Here is a 22956-nt window from a genome sequence, read left to right on the forward strand (position 1 = left end):
GCTATTAAGAATGGAATGGGCCGGGCGCGATGGCTCACGCCTGTAATCCCAGCACTTCGGGAGGCTGAGGCAGGTGGATCACCTGAGGTCAGGAGTTCGAGACCATCCTGGTCAACATGGCAAAACCCCGCCTCTACTAAAAATACAAAAAGTAGCCAGGTGTGGTGAGACACACCTGCAATCCCAGCTACTCAGGAGGCTGAGGCAGGAGAATGACTCGAACCTGGGAGGTGGAGGTTGCAATGAGCAGAGATCGCACCACTACACTCCAACCTGGGCAACAGAGTGAGACTCTGTCTCAAAAAAAAAAAAGAATGGAATGTAGGGTGTGTATGTGTCTGTCTGTCTGTCTGTGAGTGTGTGTACACACACATGTATTTAGCATTTAGGATTAGGAAGACAAATACGAGGGAAAGAGGAAAAAGGAACAGTGATCATAAAGTTCCAGAAGACAAAACAAGCATAATCAAGAACTTACAAAAGTCCTAATGTATATATACAGTAGCTTCCCATTGCAAATCCTAGCAGATCTATCCTAGGCAATCCCCATGTTTCCCATCCAGTCCCCATTACATACCCCGTGGTCACAGAGCAGACACGCTACTTCGTACAGTGACAGGCACACCGCATTGTGTGTCTACATGGCCTTGGAGCCACTTGGTTCTATGGTTCCTACAGCAGGAGGGATACCTCTAAAGTCTTCCTCTTATCCTGCCTCAGCCCTTCCAGCTATCCTGAGGACCGAAACTAGCCTCATGGTAACCAGAGGAGAAGGCCACAACAGGGTTACATTTTCTGACCACTCATTTATTGCAATCCTAGAGTGATTTACCAAAGCAAAAGGGGTTGGGGTGCAGTGGGACATCTATATATGCCAGCTGTACCTGCCAGCCTCAGTTCCCCCAAACTATTGACCAGCCTTGGGTGCCAAGAAAGAACCTGAGACCCCAAATACCCAGTATGAATCCACTGGAAAATGTAAGGTTTAAATCATTAATAGCCACCCTCTTCTGCCTTTTAACAGTAAAATCTTTAAAATCGAAATCAGAAACAGAACAAGAAACCACCACGAAGCCTGCTCCGAAAGGTAAAGTTTATGGTGATTTTAAATGATCTATAGAAGTTAGTCATCCATCCTGGAGAAGGTAAGAAGCACAAAATCAGCCTGCCCCCAACCAAGGAGAGCATGCTGTTGACCATTTTAAAACAGAGCAGGCTTAATGGAGGCCAATGGCCAAGGCATTATTTCTGGAATTTAATGTCAAGGCTCTAGGCTCAGGTAAAACTTTGAGCCAGAGAGTTAAGTGCTCTGGCATTTTGAAAGGAGAGGAAACAATATTTATCACTGCAATTAGGAGGGAAGATAATGGTGTTACCCATACTTAGTTCATGCAATGACATTTACTATATCCCTACTGTATATGAGGCAGGATATAAAGTAAACAAAACCCATCTCACCCTCTCAGAACCTGAACTCTAGTGGGCAAGATACAATAAGAATAAAGGGAGGGGAATCAATATTCAGTGAACATGTGCTGCAGGCCTCCAACTGCTGGAGATCAAGGAAGCCTCTTATCCTATCCACCCTGAGGCTTCCCAGCTATCTAGGAGGTGATTTTTAAATTTTTTCTATAAGGGATTAAAAGGTCTGAACTAGTTCACCATACTGTGTCCTGTTAATAATTTTTCCTATTCTTTTTTAGAGTGTGTTAACACTAAAGTACAGCAAAAAGAGGAAGAAAATGGTGAGTGTCTGACATAATATATCCAAAGATCCCTGCTTTCTGCAGTGCCCTGGGTGGGGAAGGTGCCCCTGGCAGGTGGCTCCCTCTGTGATCCAGCATGCCCCTGGGCCCAGAGGGGACTGAGGGGCATCCTGGGCACATGGCCCCCGAACCTCCTCAAGAAGGAGGCTAAAACGAGAAACAGAGAGAGGGTCTCTGAAGGGACAGGACTGAAAGTCCATCTTCCTACTCAAAAGCTTGGGATAGGGACTCCCACATTTAAGAGCATCCAGAGGGTTGCTGGATTCCCTGAGGCCCGGGAAGCAGGCTTGACTGGGATACCTGCACCTCCCCAGATAGACTCAGGGTCCTATGGCATCTTGGTAATGAATAAATTGGAGCCCCTACAAATGGTGTCTTAAAGGTTTATTAAATGCTTATTAAGAGGGGGTTGGCTGAATCCTACAAGGGGGAAGAACAGGGGAGAATCCTTAGGGCAGCAGAATCCCAACTTGTGAGTACTACTCCCCAAAACAAAAGCCTGCAATTAACCAGACCCATCCTCATTAGAACACAATTTAGGGACTAAGATCTGTTTCACTTGAACATAGGGGTAGTGGGAGAGGGATCAGGTCTTACATACACACAACAGCTGCTTATACCCCCATCCCCACCCCATGGCTTATCAAATAAACTCTTGTAAACTCTAGAGTATGCATCCCACCCAACCTATCACACTGCCAGAAGGGAACTGATAAACAGTTTTCTCCATCTTATTCCATTTCCATGGGCATTTTAGAGCTACGATACTCAAACTTTAATATGCAGGACAACTACCTGGGAATCTTGTTTAAAAACAGATTCTCATTCAGCAGATCTGAGATTTGAGATCTGACCTTTCTTTTTTCTTTAGACAAGGTCTCCCTCTGTTGCCCAGTGGTGTGAGAACAGCTCACAACATCCTCCACCTCCCAGGTTCAAGTGATTCTCCCACCTCAGCCTCCTGAGTAGCTGGGACCACCGGCACATGCCACCACGCCTGGCTAATTTCTTATTATTAAAGAGACAAGGTCTCACTATGTTGCCCAGGCTCATCTCAGCTTCTGGGCTCAAGCAATCCTCCCTCCTCAGCTTCCCAAAGTGCTGGGATGCTAGGCATGAGCCACCATGCCTGGCCAGATTTGGTCTTTCTAACAAGCTTCCTTATCCACGGACCACACTTTGAGTAGCTAGATTTTAGAACAGTTTATAGATTTGTACCCACAGCAGCCACCAGCCTAAACTGACCCTTTAGCCATCTGCCTAGGATAGTAGGGAATTCACTGTGAAACATGGAGAAGGTGAAAACAGAATCGAGTTTCATCTGTGTGCTTGTCAATCAGTGGCACTGGGTTGCCCATTTCTCAGATATAGCCCTGAGCTAGTCACTTACTGCTTCTCCCCAACCTTTCCTCATCTACTGTTAAAGAAAAAATTATTCTTTGATACTTGTTAAAGCCCAATAAGTAGACTTTATTCAGAACCACTGTGGTAAGTTTAGAGACCACAGCAATGAGATTTTGCAGGAGGGGAAAGAGCTTGGGCTCAAGTCCAAATATAGCATGGGCAAGTGAGAAATTATACCCAAGGAGCAGGGTAGAGGTCAGTGGATGGAAAATCACTAAGAGGAAAGCATGGGGAATTCTGAATAAACCAACCTAATAGGATTCTGGCTGAAGATGGGTCAGGTGATCAGATATTAACCAGATGATGGTGGGGGATGAAGAACCTCATTAGATATTGAGGGAGATCAGATATTGAGGGTAGGGGTTCTTGCTAAAACTGGATTTTATAAGGAAGTGCACAGATGGGCCTAGGAAAAGATTCGGGAGCCCAACCAAAGTTTGGTCAAGCAAAGAATCTTTGTCACATAATGTGGGAATTATAATATTTACCCCTCAGGGCAATACACACAGCTCATTTATCCCAAATTCAAGAATGATAGTTCAGTCAAGAAAAATGTTAAGAGGTTGGGTGCAGTGGCTCATGCCAGTAATCTGAGCACTTTAGGAGGCCGAGAAGGAAGGATCACTTGAGGCCAAGAGTTTGAGACTAGCCTGGGCAACATAGCAAGACCTCATCTCTACAAAAAATTTAAAAATTAATCAGGCATTGTGGTGTGTGCCTGTAGTCCCAGCTACTCAGGAGACTGAGGTGGGAGTATTGTCACAGTTAGCCATGATCACAACACTGCAATTCACCCTGAGCTAGAGAGAGAGACCCTGTCCCTAAAAATTTTCTTACATAAAAAAGAAAAATGATAGAGGAGAGGCACTTGAATAAGGAAGGGTTAAGATTTGTTCTTAATCCCAGTACTTTGGGAGGCTGAGGCCAGCGGATCACGAGCTCAAGAGGTAGAGACCATCCTGGCCAACATGGGAGAACCCCGTCTCTACTAAAAATACAAAAATTAGCTGGACATGATGGGTAGCAATCCCAGCTACTCAGGAAGCCGAGGCAGGAGAATTGGTTGAACCCAGGAGGCAGAGGTTGCAGTGAGCCAAGATCATGCTACCGCACTCCACCCTGGCAACAGGCCGTCTCAAAAAAAAAAAGATTTGTTTTTAATCAGACCAGGGGAAGACATGCTCCACCTGGGGAACAGTGTGTGCTAGCATTGACCTACATTAGCATTAGTCCTCTGAGCCACCCTCAAGATGAGTCTTATTGTCCCATTGCACAGATACGGAGCTGGGTGCAAGGGGGACACACAACAGTGACATGCCGGAAGTGGCCCAGGTTCCGGACGACAGAACCACCACTCGAACTTGGCCTGACACTCCCCCCGGCCCTTCCCATCCTCCTGTAGAGTGACTTCAGGAGGAGATAATGATATCACTAGAAGAGAGGTAGAGGTTGACAGATGTCCCCAAAGGGAAAGTTAATTAGAAATAAGACTTTTTCTTCTCATTCAGCCCCAGCGACAGCTATGATACTGCTTATTTACACTTGACATATTGACAGTGCCCAGCCATGTTAATAAGCTTACTTATTACTTTGAATCGAATGCTCCTGAGCACCACTGTTGAGTATTCAGTGCTGCCAAGTTCACCTTCTTCCCGTGATAAACACCTCCTTTTGTACCACCTCACATTATTATTCAATATGCATTATTCAAAAATTTAAAAAAACTACTAAGATGCGGCATTCGCAAATGATGGGAAGTTACTGAGTTACCAGGGCCACAGCTGTACTCGTCTCCATCTTGGGCAGGCACATCTGAGGCAGGCTTGGAGCATCTTCCAAAACAGCCTGCTCCTTGGTCTCTCAGGCCCCTTTTCTACCAGTTCATTCATTTCTCCTCTCTACTGCCACCCACAAGGAGCTTCCCCAGTGCTTGCTTGCATTCCCAAGGATTCTTGCTGGGTTTTCCTCCATGTTTTTTTTTTAAACTTCCTTGGTCGTTTCCATGGCAGACAGTTCAGGAACACACAGTGTTTTTAGAATCAAGCTGAGCATGCCCTTGCCTTTGCCCCGTTGTGGGTACCCCAGTGGGGGTGGCATTGTGTGCACCTGTGGGAAGTGATGGAAGAATTGCCAGGGAATTCTGGAAGCATGGGGCCCACCTCATATGCGGCAAGTCTGTCAGGCACAAGCCAAGGCTGCAGAAGAAGGTTTGCAAGTAGAGAGGCCCCAGGCCTGTGTGGGTAAAGGCAGCCCCAGCTCAGTAAAATTCTCCATCCCAGGAGGAGCCCGAAGGAGTCAGAGTTTTTGCCACAGAGCCAAAATTGGGAAGAAGAACAAACGTAATGTGTAGAGATCACAAAGAACATCCTATCTCTGTCCCCAAAGGCGTAAGAAGGACACAAAATTAGTCCAGGGCCAACCTGGCAGGGTTCCCAGGCTCTCCGGAGGGGCTAGCTGGAAAGGGCTGGTGTCATCAGAAGCTGAGACAATCGGCCACCATCATTTTCCTGGGGGCCCAATTATCATGCCAGAGCCACTTCCTCCGAGTTCTTCTCTCAGAATCACCTTCCCAGGAGTGTGGAAGAGAGGCCCAAGTTGTACTGATCAGTTCCACAATTCGGCTTGCACCCCAGGTCCCTGGAGGCTTTAAGCTACTCTTCTGGCCTGGAGAGTCACCAGGCTGCCGCTGACCTTTGTAGGAACAAGGGCATTCACTGTCTCTGGAAGACGTTCTCCATCCAGCTCACTGGCTCAGGGATTCATCTCTTATGCTCTGATTAGTAATTATGAATCATATGCAATTCTAGAAATTGGCAAATTTTGACAAGCCTGGCGGAAGACAGATATATTTCTTGAAATTTCCAAGTGAAAATCACACTCGGAATAAGTCTCCCTCAGAACAAAATCTAAAGTCCTTCCCATAGCCTACAAGGTCCTTTGAAAGCTGGCCCCAGCCCACCACCTGCCCACCTACTCCTCCCTCCCTCACCCGCCCCGACTCCTCTCTGACCTCCCCTCAGGATGTGCAACTTCATGTCTACTCTACTGCAGGCATAACATAGGGTTCCCCCGGCCATGTGTCAAACAAGCCCCTCCCACACTCACCTCAGGGCTTTTGCACCTCCTAGTCCTCTGCTGGATTGTGGCCTTCTGCCTGTGCATTCCTTACTTCACTCAGGACTCATTCAAAGACCACTTTGTCAGACTGACCCTCACCAGCCACTAGGAACACACACTTGCTTTCTTAAGTCGGCCACTGAAACTGACCCTCTTATTCCTATTTTATTAGTACCCCCAAGTTGAATTTTAGGTCATGTGATTAACCTATTTAATATCTCATTGATGATGTATGCATTTTTTGGAAGGGCAAAGGTAAATACCATCAATCTATTTCTATTCTTTTAAATTTTTTATGTTTTGGTTTTCTTTCCACATGCCCTTCCTTTTGATGCTCCTTCCAAAACTGAAAGTCATGGAGTTTGCTTCTAAAGAGAACTTTTGGGATGGTATAACAGATGAGTCCATTGACAAGCTGGAAGTGGAGGACTTAGATGAACATGTAAGTTGGATAAAAACTTGAGACCCAGCCCCCGCTTCAAATGTTAGAGCAGGGTGGCCCAAGCCCAGCCCAGGCAAGCTGGCTGAGGTCTTGGGATCTGAGGACCTGAGTTTTCTTTTTGTCTTATATACCCTAGACTGGGTGTTAAAGACAGCAACCCAGAAACTCCAACATGCATAGACAGAAAAACCCCAAGGAAAGCCTACTCCCTCTATGTAGATGGGGCAACCTGGCAAGACAGGAAACTCCAGATGCTAACCTCTCTACTCCAGGTAGGCACCACAGCAAATAGCAGTGGTGTGTCTCTCCCATCTTTGCAGGTCTGTGACCATGACCACCCTGCAGAGAGACACAGAACCAGCCCTGGAAATTCAACAGGGTGCTCTTCCCAGCTGTTCCCAATCACCAGAGGGGACATGGGGGAGTCATCATGGTTTCAGTAAGCCTTACATCCACTGGATGTTTTCTTGTCTTTAAGACAAAATTTTTGTTATAATTTTGTAAATATGCCACATGAATGTTTTGCCTGTGGGGGGCAGCCTAGTGGCTCGAATTTCCTGCATCAGCTTCCTCTAGGGCTTGCACTCCATGCTGATTCTGAGGGAAGCATTATTATGCATCCTGTCCTCGACTGCTAAGACTTCTCAGATTGTAGGTGCTGACTACAATCCTAAAAATGAAATCTTGTGTCTCCGGAACCCAAAGTTAAGCAGATATGTTTTCCTAAATTTATAAAAGAAAAGGCAAAAAACTAAATATTTCATTGTTAAAATGTTTTTAATTGAGAAATTTTCTGGTCTCAGTTTATATTTAGCCCTAAATTCTATACTTGCCTCTATAAAGCACCATATTACTAAGATTTACTGAAATACTACAATGAAGGGAGAAAAAAATGACATAAATTTAGATTTACTGCTTTGGATTTACAAAGGCAGGAAAGTAAACTCAGGCATTTTGGAAAGATTTTTCAACTAGAGTTGAAACCTGAAGGAATTGTTTTGATTAGACACAAGTTATTCAGAAAACTTCAAGGCTCCTGCCCATTGATGTTTAGCTATATCAGGTGGCACTGAATTCTCAGGTGACAGACACATCTCCGTGTGTGTTCTGGAAGGACATGGCAGATCTGGGAGCATTCCAGAGTTTTCCTTAGGACAGGTGGGCTGAGCAGGGGAGCTCTCATCACAAGCACCGTGACATTCTAGGACTTTGCTACTAAAGGATTTTAGGCAAGAATGTGACACAATCAGACTTGTTTTTAATTTCTTTAAGTATTTTGATTCAAACTCCCTAAACTATCTAGCTTTTACATTGAGAAGCTACCATGTGCACACCATTTTAAAATATTGAAGTAGTAAAGAAGGCTATGAAATAAATGTTTCAAGCCTCTACTTCCTTACTTTAATAAAATAACTGCTGTATACTGCTATTTACGTATCCTGGAAATTTTAATGCATATATACATATAGATGTCTTTTAAAACACATGCATATCCACAAATGGAATCATGATGTACATTCTGTTCTATAACTTACTTTTCCCTTAATAACATATTTCGGAAAGCTTTGGTATTCCATTACATCTTGTACCATAATTTAACTAGCGCCCTGTCAATGGATGTCTAACTTGTTTCCAGTCTTTGTGTGTGTGTGTGTGTGTGTGTGTGTATCTGTGTGTACATATAAATATATATATATTCAATGCAATGAATTGTACATATATTATTACATACAAATGCAAGTGTATGTAAAGAATAAATTTCTAGCAGTTGATGCTGGAACCAGAACTATCTGCATCTTTAACTCAAAAAGCATTGACAAATTTCCCCACCAGCAAGTTGTACCATTTTCCTATTCCCACCTAGAGGGCATGAGAAGGCCTCCTTCATCATATCCTCGACCACCAAGGGACATAACTCTGGCCCGTCTGATAGGGTGAAAATGGCATCTCATTGTTGGTTTTTGCATCTCCTCCGTTAAGAAAGGTGCTGGGCATTTTCACAATTATGGGACATTTGTGTCTCTCTGTGAGTGGCCAGTTGGTGTTGTCTTCTCTTCTACCAAGTTGCTTATTTCTCTTTCTTTCTGATTTGTGAGGGCTTTTAATATATGAAAGAACTTAATTATTTTTCTGACATACATGTAAATTTGTTTCCAGTTTGTATTTTGTTTTCCAACCTTCTTCTTGGTATTGTCCATGACAGGGTCATTTTTTATGTGCAGGTAGTCGCATGTATCAATATTTTCTTTTCTGATCACTAAGTATTGTTTCATGTGTAGAGAGGTCTTTTCACTCCTCAAAATAATTTTTATAATTAATTTATGCGTTCCTCTAGCTATCTAAGGGATCTCTTTAAAACTATGTGGAATTTATTTGGGGGAAACAATATGGCATAGGAGATCTAGCCAAAGACCCCAACAATACTGAGTCCTTTCTCCACGGACAGGGTCAAATTTCCTTTTTTAAAGGTCACTCTGGTAGCTTTGTGGATGATGAATTGGAGGGGAGAGGCTGAGGGCAGGAAGATTAGTAATATGTAGCAGTACAGATGAACACATGGGAAAGCCTGGCAGCTCAGGGCAGTGCCCAGCACAGCTGCCATGACATGGTACGGATTTCTACACTATAGGCTGGAAAGCTGAAGAGGAGAAGAAGGGTACATTTGTAGGGTAAGATAGAAAATTCTATTTGGTACACACTGAGTGTTAACTTCCTATAAGATATCCAGATAAAGTTCAATTGAAAACCAGAAATACACAATCTAGGTCCTGGGAGAAAGGTCTTGGCTAAAGATTTTTATTTGGAATCTGTATTCATTTGCTAAGGCCTATTGTTAACAAAGTGCCACCTTTGAGTGACTTGAACAACAAAATTTACTATCTCATAGTTCTGGAGACTCGAAATCTGAAATCAAGATGTCAGCAGAGTTCGTTCCTTGTGAGGGCTGTGAGGGAAGGATCTGGCCCAGGTCTCTCTCTGTGACTTGTAGATGGCCATCTTCTCCTACATCTATTCACCCCATTCTCCCTCCATGCATGTCTGTATGTCCACATTTCCCCTTGCTGTAAAGACACCAGTCATACTGGATTAGAGCCCACCCTAAGGACCTCATTTCAACTTGAGTACCTCTGTGAAGAACCTATCTCCAAACGATCATATTCTAAGGTATTGAACTTCAACATACGAATTTGGGTGGCAGGGAAGTGGAGAAACACAATTCAACCATAATAGAATCCTTAGCATACAGCTGAAGCCTTAGATGGGGAGAGGATCACAAGGCATTTTTTTTTCTGACTACTGCAGGTAGACAAAACCCCCTGTCCCCCAACTCGTAAAAGCATTCCAGCATTAGCTGGTGTTTACACATGAGCCTAGGAGCTTTCTTGGTTTGCAGTTAGTGTGGAGAATAGTTTTTGGTAAGCAAGGAGGAACCCAAAAAAAAAAATGGTTGGACGGAATGATACCATATTTTCTTATCCAAATGCCATAGACGGAAAGAGGACCCCTACGATTAGGATGTAAAGACTAACATGTAAAGTCACTTACGAAAACTAGTCGTGGTAGACATTGTGAAACTCTAGACACAGCAGTGCTACTCCAGAGTCCCAGTGAAAAAGTATGTCCCAGGGCTGAGGAGTCCTTTCCCCCGGTCTCTGTGCCACTCTCTTCCCCAAGGATTGAATGCTTAGGGTGCTGTGGCAGCACGTGTGGCACAGACACTGCATTCCCAGGATAGGCAGTGATGCAGCTTGGCAAAGTAGCACATCTGCAAGCAACATGGTAGGTGATAGATACAGACAAGTGGGTCAGAGCAGGAGGAGAAGAATGGAGTGAATGCCACATGGAACCTGCAGCTGCAATGGGGCGAATGCCACGCGGAACCTGTGGCTGCAGTGGGGCGAATGCCACACAGAATCTGCAGCTGCAAGACTTGTTTAAGTAAACTTCTGAGGCACATTTTGAGAGACTACCAGAAACCAGAGGGGTAAAAACTGGGGAGAGGAAGCTAAAGCACTCCTATTTGGAGGGGGTCTATCAACCTATAGTTCAGTTATTCTGACAACTTGATTCATTGGCTATTTTTAATTTACTATCACATGCTTGATTTGTTTTTTTTTCTTATAGAGGCAGGGTCTCACTATGTTGCCCAGGCTGGTCTCGAACTCCTGGGCTCAAGTGATCCACTCGCCTCAGCCTCCCAAAGTGCTGGGATTACAGGTGTGAGCCACCATGCCAGCCTTCATTTTTTATTTCAATGACATACTTATGCATCACAAACCTTGCAGCGAAAATGATTTTGACTCCAAGAACCAAATATTAACCCAGGAGAAGTCTCTGGACTTGGGAGTCCTCATCACTGAGGTGCCAAATACACCTACCACGATGATGGGGATGGTTCCACTCTGTAGGCTAGGCAAGGAAATGGAGTAAACCCCATAAGATGTCACAGATGCTGGCTTCATAGAGTGGCGTGGCACAGTCTAGAGTACAACCCACCCAGGTGGTTGGCCATCCAGCAGACCACAACAGACACTCTATTTTCTGAAGAACAGAACATAAAATGCAAACCAAATGGGGATAGATCACTGGCCTAGGTGAACAGAAAGTCACTTCATCCCAAAGGAGGGATTGTCAACAATGAGGAATTTAGAGGCAGGAATATGGGCAGCAAAGGTCTTCACCCCAACCTGTCCTGAAGCACTGACTCAAGAAATAGAGAGAGACAGGGCTCAGAGGCTAAGAATCAGGCAAGCCGGACCTAAAGCACCCCAGCTTTCCCCCAGCCTAGAAACACTGGCCAGCCATAAGCCATATCCTTGTATCTGTCCCAGATCATGTGCAACTTCGGATATGTTGGTCTTTCGCTTGCTGTAGGAAGCTAGTGAGTTAATGGTATATTCTCCATGATCACACATTGAACAACAGCAATCTCAGCCTGTTGGTGAGCAAAGAATAGGCAACATGACCAATTCCTGGCTGTCCTCTCTAAGACGCCTGCTTCACTTTCCATCAAAAGAGATCCAAAACAGAAACTCTGGTGAGGACCCACCTATGGGTCGATCCTGGTCAGCAGCACAGACATGGGAAAGAATGATCAAACTGGCCAAATAAAAAGGCAGCTTGTGGACAAGTGCTGTGGCACACACCTGTAGTCCCAGCACTTTGGGAGACTGAGGCAGGCAGATCACTTGAGGCCAGGAGTTCAAGACCAGCCTGGCCAACATGGTGAAATCCCATCTCTACTAAAGATACAAAAATTAGCTGGGCATGGTGGCACATGCCTGTGATCCCAGCTACTCAGGAGGCTGAGGCATGAGAATCACTTGAACCCAGGAGGCAGAGGTTGCAGTGAGCCTAGATTGTGCCACTGCACTCCAGCCTGGGAGACAGACTGAAACTCCATCTTTCAAAAAAAAAAAAAAAAAAAGGGCAGCTTGTAATGTCATTACTTTGGAAGAATCTTTAAAAGCAGAACTGCCTAATGCAATGATGCACAAGGTGCTATGCTACTTTTCTGAAGACTCATCCTTCACGTTGAATAAATAAATCACCACTGGGAGCTTGGCCATTTGTAGAATGCAGAAAACCTGTTATGCTCTTAAAGCATGGAAGCATTTTTACATTCCATAGCCATCTCCACATTTGGAAAAAGAAGATAATTGTATGTTCTCCAAAGATTTTTTGGCATACTGATGTTTAAAAATTTTTTAAGGAAATTGAGGAACGAGAAGAGGGTATGATGATAATGGAAATACTCTTTAAAAGAATTATTGCTAACCATCCTATGGGTCCCGTTTTCTTTTTCCTTTTTTTTTTTTTTTTTATCTTCAACTTTTAAATTCAGGGTGCAGGATGTGCAAGTTTGTTACATAGGTAAACGTGTGCCATGGTGGTTTGCTGCACAGATCAGCCCATCACCTAGGTATTAAGCCCAGCAGCCATTAGCTATCCTTTCCGTTGCTCTCCCTCCCCCTTCTCCTGGTTCCCATTTTTGTGTTTTTAGAATAATATGTTGAAGTGTCACACAGTACCTTTGGGAGTCAGAAAAGTGATTAACTAATAAATCATTAATTTCCATTTTCTGAATATTTCATTCTTTGATCTTTTGTAGTTTTGAACAGCTCCTATCAGACAGTATTTAAAACAATAATCAAAGAAATGGCTGCTCGCAATGAACTGGAAGAGGATTTTGACATTCCCCTAACTAGGCTACTGGAAAGTGAAAACAGATGGAAGCTGTTAATTATGTAAGTAACTGGTAAGGCCAAGTGATTGGTCAGTGGATTTGGGTATGCCAGAGGTGGCAGCAGGGAAAGTGTAAATTGAGCCATCAACAAAAAGAGCAAAGTCAGGACCAGACAGGTTCCCTGAGTCAAGGACCAGGAACAGGTCAACCACAGGGAAAGGGTAAGATCCAGGGGTCAGATGTGCAGAATGATCCAGCTGCTAGACCAAAATCAAACTCAAGAGCAAGGACATTGCAAGCATGGGAGGTACAGGATAAGATCAAGGCAGATGGTAACAGAGGCTGGAAATTCAGGGCAAGAAAAGGCTTGCAGGGACCATGAACTTGTACAAAAGTCTAGGGAGCAAAGTGTGGACCCCTGGCACTTAAGGAGAAGACACTGGGGAGTCAAGACCTGGGGCAACTGCCCACCAAATTCCCTGGCTTCACACTAGGTGAGCTAATGCTTTTCCATGCATCTTGAAGGAGGGAGAGCCTTGAGCTTCACTAACCTGGGGTTACGACCAGGGCCCCTGTAAGGTTATTGTAGACCTGTGTCACTGGCACCAGGTCTTTCTAGCTGGCAAGGCCCCAGGTCACAAAATGTTCCAGCCATTTGTACACTGTATTAGTTCATTTTCATGCTGCTGATAAAGACCCAAGATTGGGCAATTTACAAAAGAAAGATATTTAATGGACTTACAGTTTCATGTGACTGAGGAGGCCTCACAATCATGGCAGAAGGTGAAAGGCACATCTTACACAGTGGCAGACAAGTGAAGACAGCTTTTTCAGGGAAACTGCCCCTTATGATAACCATCAGATCTCATGAGACTTACTCACTATTACGAGAACAGAATGGGAAAGGCCCTTCCCCATGATTCAATTACCTCCCACTGGGTCCCTCTCACAACACGTGGGAATTCAAGATGAGATTTGGGTGGGAACACAGCCAAACCATATCATCCCACCACCAGCCCCTCTCAATCTCATATCCTCACATTTCAAAAACCAATCATGCATTCCCAACTGTCCCCCAAAGTCTTAACTCATTTCAGCATTAACTCAAAAGTTTACAGTCCAAAGTCTCATCTGAGACAAGGCAAGTCCCTTCTGCCTATGACCCTGAAAAATCGAAAGCAAGTTAATTACTTCCTAGATACAATGGGGGTACAGACATTGGATAAATACAGCTGTTCCAACTGGGAGAAACTGGCCAAAATGAAGGGGCTACAGGCCCCATGCAAGTCCAAAATCCAATAGGGCAGTCATTAAACGTTAAAGTTCCAAAATAATCTCCTTTAGCTCTGTGTCTTACATCCAGGTCACACTAATGCAAGAGGTGGGTTCCCATGGTCTTGGGCAGCTCTGCCCCTGTGATTTTGCAGGGTATAGCCTCCCTCCCAGCTGCTTTTATGGGCTGGCATTGAGTGTCGGAGGCTTTTCCAAATGCACAGTGCAAGCTGTCAGTGGTGCTCCACTAGGTGGTGCCCCGCACTGTGTGTGGAGGATCTGACCCCACATTTCCCATCTGCACTGCACTAGCAGAGATTCTCCATAAGGACCCCACCCCTACAGCAAACTTTTGCCTAGGCATCCAGACGTTTCCATACATCCTCTGAAATCTAGGCAGAGGTTCCCAAACCCCAATTCTTGACTTCTGTGCACTCACAGGCTCAACATCATGTGGTAGGTGCCCAGGCTTGGGGTTTGCACCCTCTGAAGCCATGGCCCAAGCTCTATGTTGACCCCTTTCAGCCATGGCTGGAGCAGCTGGTATGCAAGGCACCAAGTCCCTAGGCTGCACACAACACGGGGACCCTGGGCCTGGCCCATGAAACCATTTTTTCCCCCTAGACCTTCAGGCCTGTGATAGGAGGGGCTGCTGTGAAGACCTCTGACACCCTGGAGACATTTTCCCCATTGTCTTGGGGATTAACATTCAGCTCCTCGTTACTTATGCAAATTTCTGCAGCTGGCTTGAATTTCTTCTCAGAAAATAGAAGTTTCTTTTCTATTGCATTGTCAGGCTGCAAATTTTCTGAACTTTTATGCTCTGCTTCCCTTAGTAAACTGAATGCCTTTAAAGCACCCAAGTCACCTCTTGAATGCTTTGCTTCTTAGAAATTTCTTCCACCAGCTACCCTAAATCATCCCCCTCAAGTTCAAAGTTTCACAGATCTCTAGGGCACGGGCAAAACGCTGCCAGTCTCCTTGCTAAAACATAAAAGGGTCACCTTTGCTCCAGTTCCCAACAAGTTCCTCGTTTCCATCTGAGACCACCTCAGCCTGGAATTTTTTGTCAGCATTTTGGGCAAAGTCATTTGACAAGTCTCTAGGAAGTTCCAAACTTTCCCACATTTTCCTGTCTTCTTCTGAGGCCTCCAAACTGTTCCAACTCCTGCCTGTTACCTAGTTCCAAAGTCACATCCACATTTTCAGGTATCTTTGAGCAGCACCCCACTCTACTGGTACCAATTTACTGTATTAATCTGTTTTCACACTGCTGATAAAGACATGCCCAAGACTGGGTAATTTACAAAAGAAAGAGATTTAATGGACTTACAGTTCCACATGGCTGGGGAGGGCTCAGAATCATGGTGGAAGGTGAAAAGCACATCTCACATGGTGGCAGACAAGAGAAGAGAGCTTGTACAGGGAAATTCAATAACAGTCAGATCTCATAAGACTTTTTCACTATCACAAGAACAGCATAGAAAAGATGCCCCCATGGTTCAGTTACCTCTCACTGGGTTCCTTTCACCACACATGGGAATTCAAGATAAGATTTGGGTGGGGACACAGCCAAACTATATCATACATACACCCAGTCTGTGGTGCAGGCATGCTCTCAGCATGGAAGCCTGCTCTTTCCTTTATCCACTGTCAGAAACCTGGAGAGCCAGGTATGTGTTTGTGCCCCCATGGGTCTGTTGCAGACTGTTCAGCAGTGGCACCAGGGACAGGCTGTGTGAAACAAGGTGCCCTACCTAATCACGTGGGCAAGTTCAGGTGTTCACAAAAGTCAGGAAGAGATTGACTGCCAGCAGCTTCCAGTAGAGGCATGGGGCAAGAGATCCCCAAGGCTTCTCTGGGAAATGGGAAGGCAAAAACACAAAGAACTCCCAAGCTTTTGGATCAGCAAAACCAAACACCAAATAATATCTCTACACATTATCCCACTGCCTCTGTGCCATTTCCTCCCTCTCTTCCCATTTACACCTGTATCAAAGGCTGATTCTAACCTGATTGCATTCAACAGATATTTCATGTGCACCTACTATGTGCTAATCTAGGCCCTAGGGATACAGTAGAGTATACCCCAGTCTCTGGTATTAAAAAGCCAGCTGATGGGGATTCTACTCGTTTGGAAAGGTGGGCAAAAAAACAAGAGAGGAACAGCCAGTCTTCCCAAAAGGGCTTTGGGTGCCTCTGGCTAGATCCCCTCACTGGAGTTTAACTCTTATCTGTGTTTGGAATCTTGTTCTGAGCCTAAAGGATAGGCCCCCACTCCACCCATTTCTTGGTCCTTATTTTTTCACAGATGCTAATGGGCTAGGTAACTGCTTCAATTCCATTAAAAGTCCTTGCATTATAAATGAATAACATTTGGTACAAATGGGCCATGGACTCATTCTCAAATTTCCCTATTGCTTCTAGGGTATGAATAAGGGAACCATTGCTCTGTGCTAAGTAACCGTGCAGCCCTTTCCAGCAAAGGATGTTTGCTTCCTGGAGTTACTCTGGGCTAAATTAGTATGCCCTCTTCAAGGAAACTGATCTAAGGATTTAAAATCTGCAATGGCAAAGGCCTCCTTTTCAGATCCAATTAAGCCTGGGAGGCTCAGTCCTTCTGGCACATTCCCTTTCAAAGGGACTCTGATCTAAGAACTAGAAAACACAGCTGCCCTGGAGAGCACCCTTATTTGGAAGGAAAACAGTCCACGCCACTGAAATGCCAGGATGACTCACTCTGTGTGTTGACATGAGAGGGAGAAAAGGGCTTGATCACATTGAAGAGCTGTGACTTGTGTGGCTTTCATGATAAGTCCTTTTGAGTAAGGCTATTTGAAAGTGTCCTACTGAATGCAAAGGGGTTTCAGGTGGTTCTGGGTTTCACTGGAATATAGACAAGCTGCAGAAAATCAAATCCAGCTGTGTGAGTTAACTCATAGGGCCATACTTGCATTTGGACCTCCCTGCCCTGTCAGCGGCCCCCAAGGTTCCCCTCGTTGAATTTGTTTCGAAGGGTTCAGGGTTCAGCTGCATGCTCTGGGTGTGGGTCAGACCACAAGGGAAGCACTAAATGGATATCAGGCACCATCCCTTTGCTCCTGGGCATTGACTCGAAGAAAACTGGCTTAGAAAGCAAAGCCATTGGCCCCATTTCCACCTGTGCAAGAGACTCTACAGACTTCAGTACTGTTTGCACTGTGTGTGATGGCATGTATGTGTGAATTTAGTCTTGGCTTTTAAAGATGATGCACTTTACTTTTAGGTTGAAGAAAAATTACGAAAAGTTCAAGGAAACAATCTTATGGATTAAGAGGAGACGTGAAGGTAGGCACCACTCCACCATTTTCTACCAGGTGCTGGCTCTCCTGTCTGCATCCCACCACCTCTCCCTTTCTGCTGTACTGTAAAGAAGGTGGATAGGGCTCATTCACTCACTTCAGTGCCCACAGGGCTAATGTAGTCCTGGCTGCCAGGGATGAAATACTGAGCATGACAGACAGAGTCTAGGGCCCCAGTGAGTTTCTCTCTTGGTGGCAAGGGCAGATGGGGGGATCTGAACACAGAGCGAGTCACCTTGGCATTTCAGTGGTGTGGACTGTCTTACTTCCCAAAAAGGATGCTCTCCAGGGCAGCTGTGTTTTCTGGTTCTCAGATCAGAGCTCCTTTGAAAGAGAATGCTCCAGAAAGAGTGAGCTTCTCAGGCTTCATTGGTCTATTCTTGAAAGGATAGACAAGAAAGTAGGGAATTACCATATAGAATGGTTAGGCCCTATGATGGGAAGGGGACACTGTGGGACCACACAGTAAGGGATCTAACACATATTTGGGGGAGTGGGGTACTCCAGGAAAGGAATATTAGTGCAAAAATTGGAAAACGAATAGCTCCTTTACCAAGAGACTAAAGGCATTTGGTGTCCAGTTATTAAGATTTGCAAATCATGCAAGTTATCAGCTTCATGGATCTAATCATGGAAGGCTTCAGTGAAGGGACTAAGCTATCTTCATTCAAAACTACAACATGCTACACCTTCCAGGTGACTGGACCCAATTAACATGAAAATGACAGCCATATTCATAGGAGACATAGCTAATCATGGTACTTTTTCTTGCTGAGCCTTGTCTCAGCCTGATTCCCTCTCAATAGAGTACTTTTACCCCCAGTACCAATTTATGCCCCTGACCTAACTCTTAAGGAATAGCTGCTCCGGGCCCTGCCTGCCTCTCCTGAATCCTGTGTCACCACTAACCCATCCCCACTCCAGCTTCCAACCAGACAGTGTTTATGCTGGGATTCCTCCGTTGCAGCCTATAGATTTACCTTCCACTGGAGGTAGAAATCTTCTCAGCTTCAAAGCCCGGTTAAGATCCCTCCCATGAGCTCTCATGGAAGCCTGTGTTGACCTCAATGGTGGGACACACGGCACTCTCCTAACTGACCTCCCCGTTAAGTAGTAAGCTGGGGCTCCTCACTCCCACCAAGAACATGTTGGCTGATAACACAGCTAGAAACCCCTCACCACAGCTCCAACCACTCAGCTCCCACTGTTGTGTTAAGTGCTTATCAAAAGACACTAGGTTTGTTTTTCAGTTATTTTTACTAGTTTAGTTCCAAAATTCAATTGTCATAAAATGGACAAAATGAATATAAAAGAAACTTGTTGCTAAGAAATGAAAACTAAGTTGAATGCTTTAAAAAACAAAACTCAGCCAGGTGTGGTGCCTCATGCCAATAATCCCAACACTTTGGGCAGCTGAGACAGGATAATCCTTTGAGGCCAGGAGTTTGAGACCAGCCTGGCCAACATGGCAAAACCTTGTCTCTACATTAGCCAGGTGTGGTGGCACACACCTGTAATCCCAGCTGAGGCACAAGAATTGCTTGAACCCAGGAGGCAGAGGTTGCAGTGAGCCAAGATCTTGCCACTGCACTCCAGCCTGGGCAACAGAGCAACATTCTGTCTCAGTCAATCAGTCAATTAATTATTGGTGTGATTTGAGCAAAAATGATCCCAGAGCCCATTCATCAGACCTGTACTTTGTCTTACCTTTGAAATGACATGTTAATATACACTTCTGTTTTACCTTTTGTTGATGACTCCCTGACTTTCACCTGTTTTTTCAATTAGCAGCCACACCATTCGCTGGGTGAGTGCTCCTCTCATTATGATGTAGTTGGCATATGACTGCGTCACCCACTCACACCCCCACATCTGTACAGGTTGACTGTCACTGCCATATCAGGCATCCAGCACTGGGCTGACATGCACTAGGCACTTGATAAGTACATGTTGAATGAATGTGTGACCAAACAGAGTGAGCTGGAATGTCAGCCCCAACATTTCTCTCTTCAAAGGCCTTAATCTTCCCACTACCCGACAGCCTTCCTTACTGGGGAAAAATAGCAGATCTCCCAAACCCTCCAACTCCCTTTGGCACCTTGAGAAAGACAGATCTAAGTTTCCTTTCTCTTTCCCACCAAAATCTTATTCGATGCAATCATTGAATTGAATGGCAGCTCAAAAGGTAACAGAGATGACCACTTTCACATTTCATTTAATGACCGAACCAACACCTGAGAAGCATGAGACAAAAGAAGTCCAAAAGCCTCAACGTGTTGTTCGTCGTAGGAAGAAATTAGAACGAGATAAGGGATGGATACAGAAGAAGACAGTGGTAAGAGGGGCAGTACATTGCTGTTTTTCACTTTGCACAGGATGTTTTTGGCTCCGGTGAGGTGTGCACACACCATCAGAGAGTTGTAAGGAACAACACACAATGTAAACACAAAAATGCATCCAAAATATCAGAAGTACACCTGAGTATGTGGGTTGTTGGCAGACTGACTAGGATTTTTACTAGGATTTATTGAGAGTCTTCTGCCTGCAGGGTCTGTATTAGGCAATTGAATGGATTTGAGGGTAGAATAAAGGAAATGTATATTATATAGGCCCCAGCCAGACACTGTGGCATACATCTGTAGTCCCAGCTGCTTAGGAGGGTGAGAAGGGGGATCACTTGAGCCCAGGAGTTTGAGGCTGCAGTGTGCTATGATCACACCTGTAAATAGCCACTGTACCCTAGTAGCCTAGGCAACATAGCAAGACCCTGCCTCTAAAAGAAAAGATATATATAGATCCATCCCCCTAACAAATTAGAATCCATATCAAAAATCAGTCACACAGTGAATGGATAAATCAGCTGTGGTACATTCATACAATTAAATATTATTCAGCACTAAAAAGAAATGAGCTATTAAGCCATGAAAAGACATGGAGGAAACTTAAACACATTTTACCAAGTGAAAGAAACCAATCTGAAAAGGTTACATATTATGATACCTACTATATGACATTCTGGAAAAGACAAAGCTATGGAGACAGTAAAAAGATCAGCGGTTGCTAGGGGATGGGGGCAAGAAAGGATGAAAAGGTGAAACTCGGGAGTTTTAGGGCAGTTAAACTCTTCCGTATGATTCCACAATGTTGGATACATGTCATTGTACATTTGTCCAAATCCACAGAATGTGCAACATCAAGAGAGAACCCTAGTGTAAACTCTGGGCTGTGGGTGATAATGGTGTGTCAGTGTAGGTTCACCAATTATAACAAATGTACCACTCTCTGGTGGGGGTGGTGTTGATGGTTGGGGAGGCTGTGCATATATGGGAAACTGTACTTTCCACTCAATTTTTCCAGGACCTGCTCTAAAAAATGAAGCCTATAAAAAAATTTATCACATGGTAGTATTTATAAAGACTGATACTATTATACAAAGATCTGAGTGAAAACTAGTCTCAAAATATTAGAGTCATTCCTTCCATGCAAATGAACACCAAAAGCGAGCAGGAGTAGCTATTCTTATGTCAGACAAAACAAACTTTAAAGCAATAGCAGTTTAGAAAGACAAAGAGGGAGATTATATAATGATAAAAGGCCTTGTCCAACAGGAAAATATCACAATCCTAAATATATATGCAGCTAACATTGGAGCTCCCAAATGTATCAAACAATTACTACTGGACCTAAGAAATGAGATAGACACCAACACAATAATAGTGGGGGCTTCAGTACTCCACTGACAGCACTAGACAGGTCATCAAGACAAAAAGCCAACAAAGAAACAATGGATTTAAACTATACCTTGGAACAAATGGACTTAACAGATATTTACAGAACATTCTACCCAACAACTGCGGAATACACTTTCTATTCATCAGTGCATCGAACTTTCTCCAAGATAGACCATGTGATAGGCCACAAAACAAGTCTCAATAAATTTAAGAAAAATGAAATTATATAAGCACTCTCTCAGACCACAGTGGAATAAAACTGGAAATCAACTCCAAAAGGAATACTCAAAACCATGCAAATACATGGAAATTAAATAACCTGCTCCTGAATGATTATTGGGTCAACAATGAAATCATGATGGAAATTTAAAAATTTTTAGAACTGAATGACAATAGTGACACAACCTATCAAAACCTCTGGGATACAGCAAAGGCGGCTAAGAGGAAAGTTAGTAGCCCTAAATGCCTACATCAAAAAGTCTGAAAGAGCACAAATAGACAATCTAAGGTCACACCTCAAGGAACTAGAGAAGCAAGAACAAACCAAACTCAAACCAAGCAGAAGAAAAGAAATAACCAAGATCAGAGCAGAACTGAATGAAATTGAAACAAACAAACAAAAAAAGAAAAAGAAAAAAGAAAAATGAAACAAAAAGTTGGTTCTTTGAAAAGATAAATAAAATTGATAGACCATCAGCAAGATTAATCAAGAAAAGAAGAGAGAAAATCCAAATAAATTCAATTAGAAACAAAAGGGGAGATATTGCAACTGACACCACAGAAATACAGATCATTCAAGGCTACTATGAACACCTTTACATGCATAAACTAGAAGACCTAGAGGAGACAGACAAATTCCTGGAAATATACAATCCTCCTAGCTCAAATCAAGAAGAATTAGATACCCTGAAGAGACCAATAATGAGCAGTGAAATTGAAATGATAATTTTTAAAATTACCAACAAAAAAAATTCTACCAGACATTCAAAGAAGAATTGGTACCAATCCTACTGATACTATTCCACAGGGAGAAAAAGAGGGAATCCTCCCTTAATCATTCTGTGAAGCCAGTGTCGCCCTAATACCAAAACCAGGAAAGGACACACCAAAAAAAGAAAACCACAGACCAATATCCCTGGTGAACATAGATGTAAAAATCCTTAACAAAATACTAACTAACCAAATCCAACAACGTATCAAAAAGATAATCCACCATGATCAAGTGGGTTTCATACCAGGGATGCAGGAATGGTTTACCATACCCACATCAATAAATGTGATTCACAACATAAATGAATTAAAAACAAAAATCACATGGTCATCTCAATAGACACAGAAAAAGCATTCAACAAAATCCGGAATCCCTTTATAATTAAAACTCTCAGGAAAATCGGCATACCAGGGACATACCTCAATATGATAAAAGCCATCTATGACAAACCCACAGCCAACATAAAACTGAATGGGGAAAAGTTGAAAGCATTCCCTCTGAGAACTGGAACAAGACAAGGATGCCCACTCTCACCACTTCTCTTCAACATAGTACTGGAAGGCCTAGCCAAAGCAATCAGGCAAGAGAAAGAAAGGGCACCCAAATTGGTAAAGAGGAAGTCAAACTGTCACTGTTTGCTGATGATACGATTGTATGCCTAGAAAACCCTAAAGACTCCTCCAGAAAGCTCCTAGAACTGATCAA

The 22956-nt window shown here is 43.9% G+C and overlaps 1 protein-coding gene across 1 annotated transcript in view; it reads left to right on the forward strand.

Moving 5' to 3' along the window:
* The window catches only part of ERICH6B (glutamate rich 6B), a 70822-nt gene that overhangs the window by 32750 nt on the left and 15116 nt on the right, over positions 1–22956 (forward strand). The window contains exons 6-12 of the mRNA XM_017870973.1: positions 1025–1087; positions 1704–1745; positions 6641–6729; position 8471; positions 12842–12977; positions 17454–17515; positions 19707–19864. Of these exons, the coding sequence (XP_017726462.1) occupies positions 1025–1087; positions 1704–1745; positions 6641–6729; position 8471; positions 12842–12977; positions 17454–17515; positions 19707–19864 (551 nt within the window). The remainder of the gene's footprint in view (positions 1–1024; positions 1088–1703; positions 1746–6640; positions 6730–8470; positions 8472–12841; positions 12978–17453; positions 17516–19706; positions 19865–22956) is intronic.

The sequence above is a fragment of the Rhinopithecus bieti genome, unplaced genomic scaffold (genome assembly GCF_001698545.2).
Source record: "Rhinopithecus bieti isolate Rb0 unplaced genomic scaffold, ASM169854v2 scaffold_5273, whole genome shotgun sequence".
Classification (NCBI taxonomy): domain Eukaryota; kingdom Metazoa; phylum Chordata; class Mammalia; order Primates; family Cercopithecidae; genus Rhinopithecus; species Rhinopithecus bieti.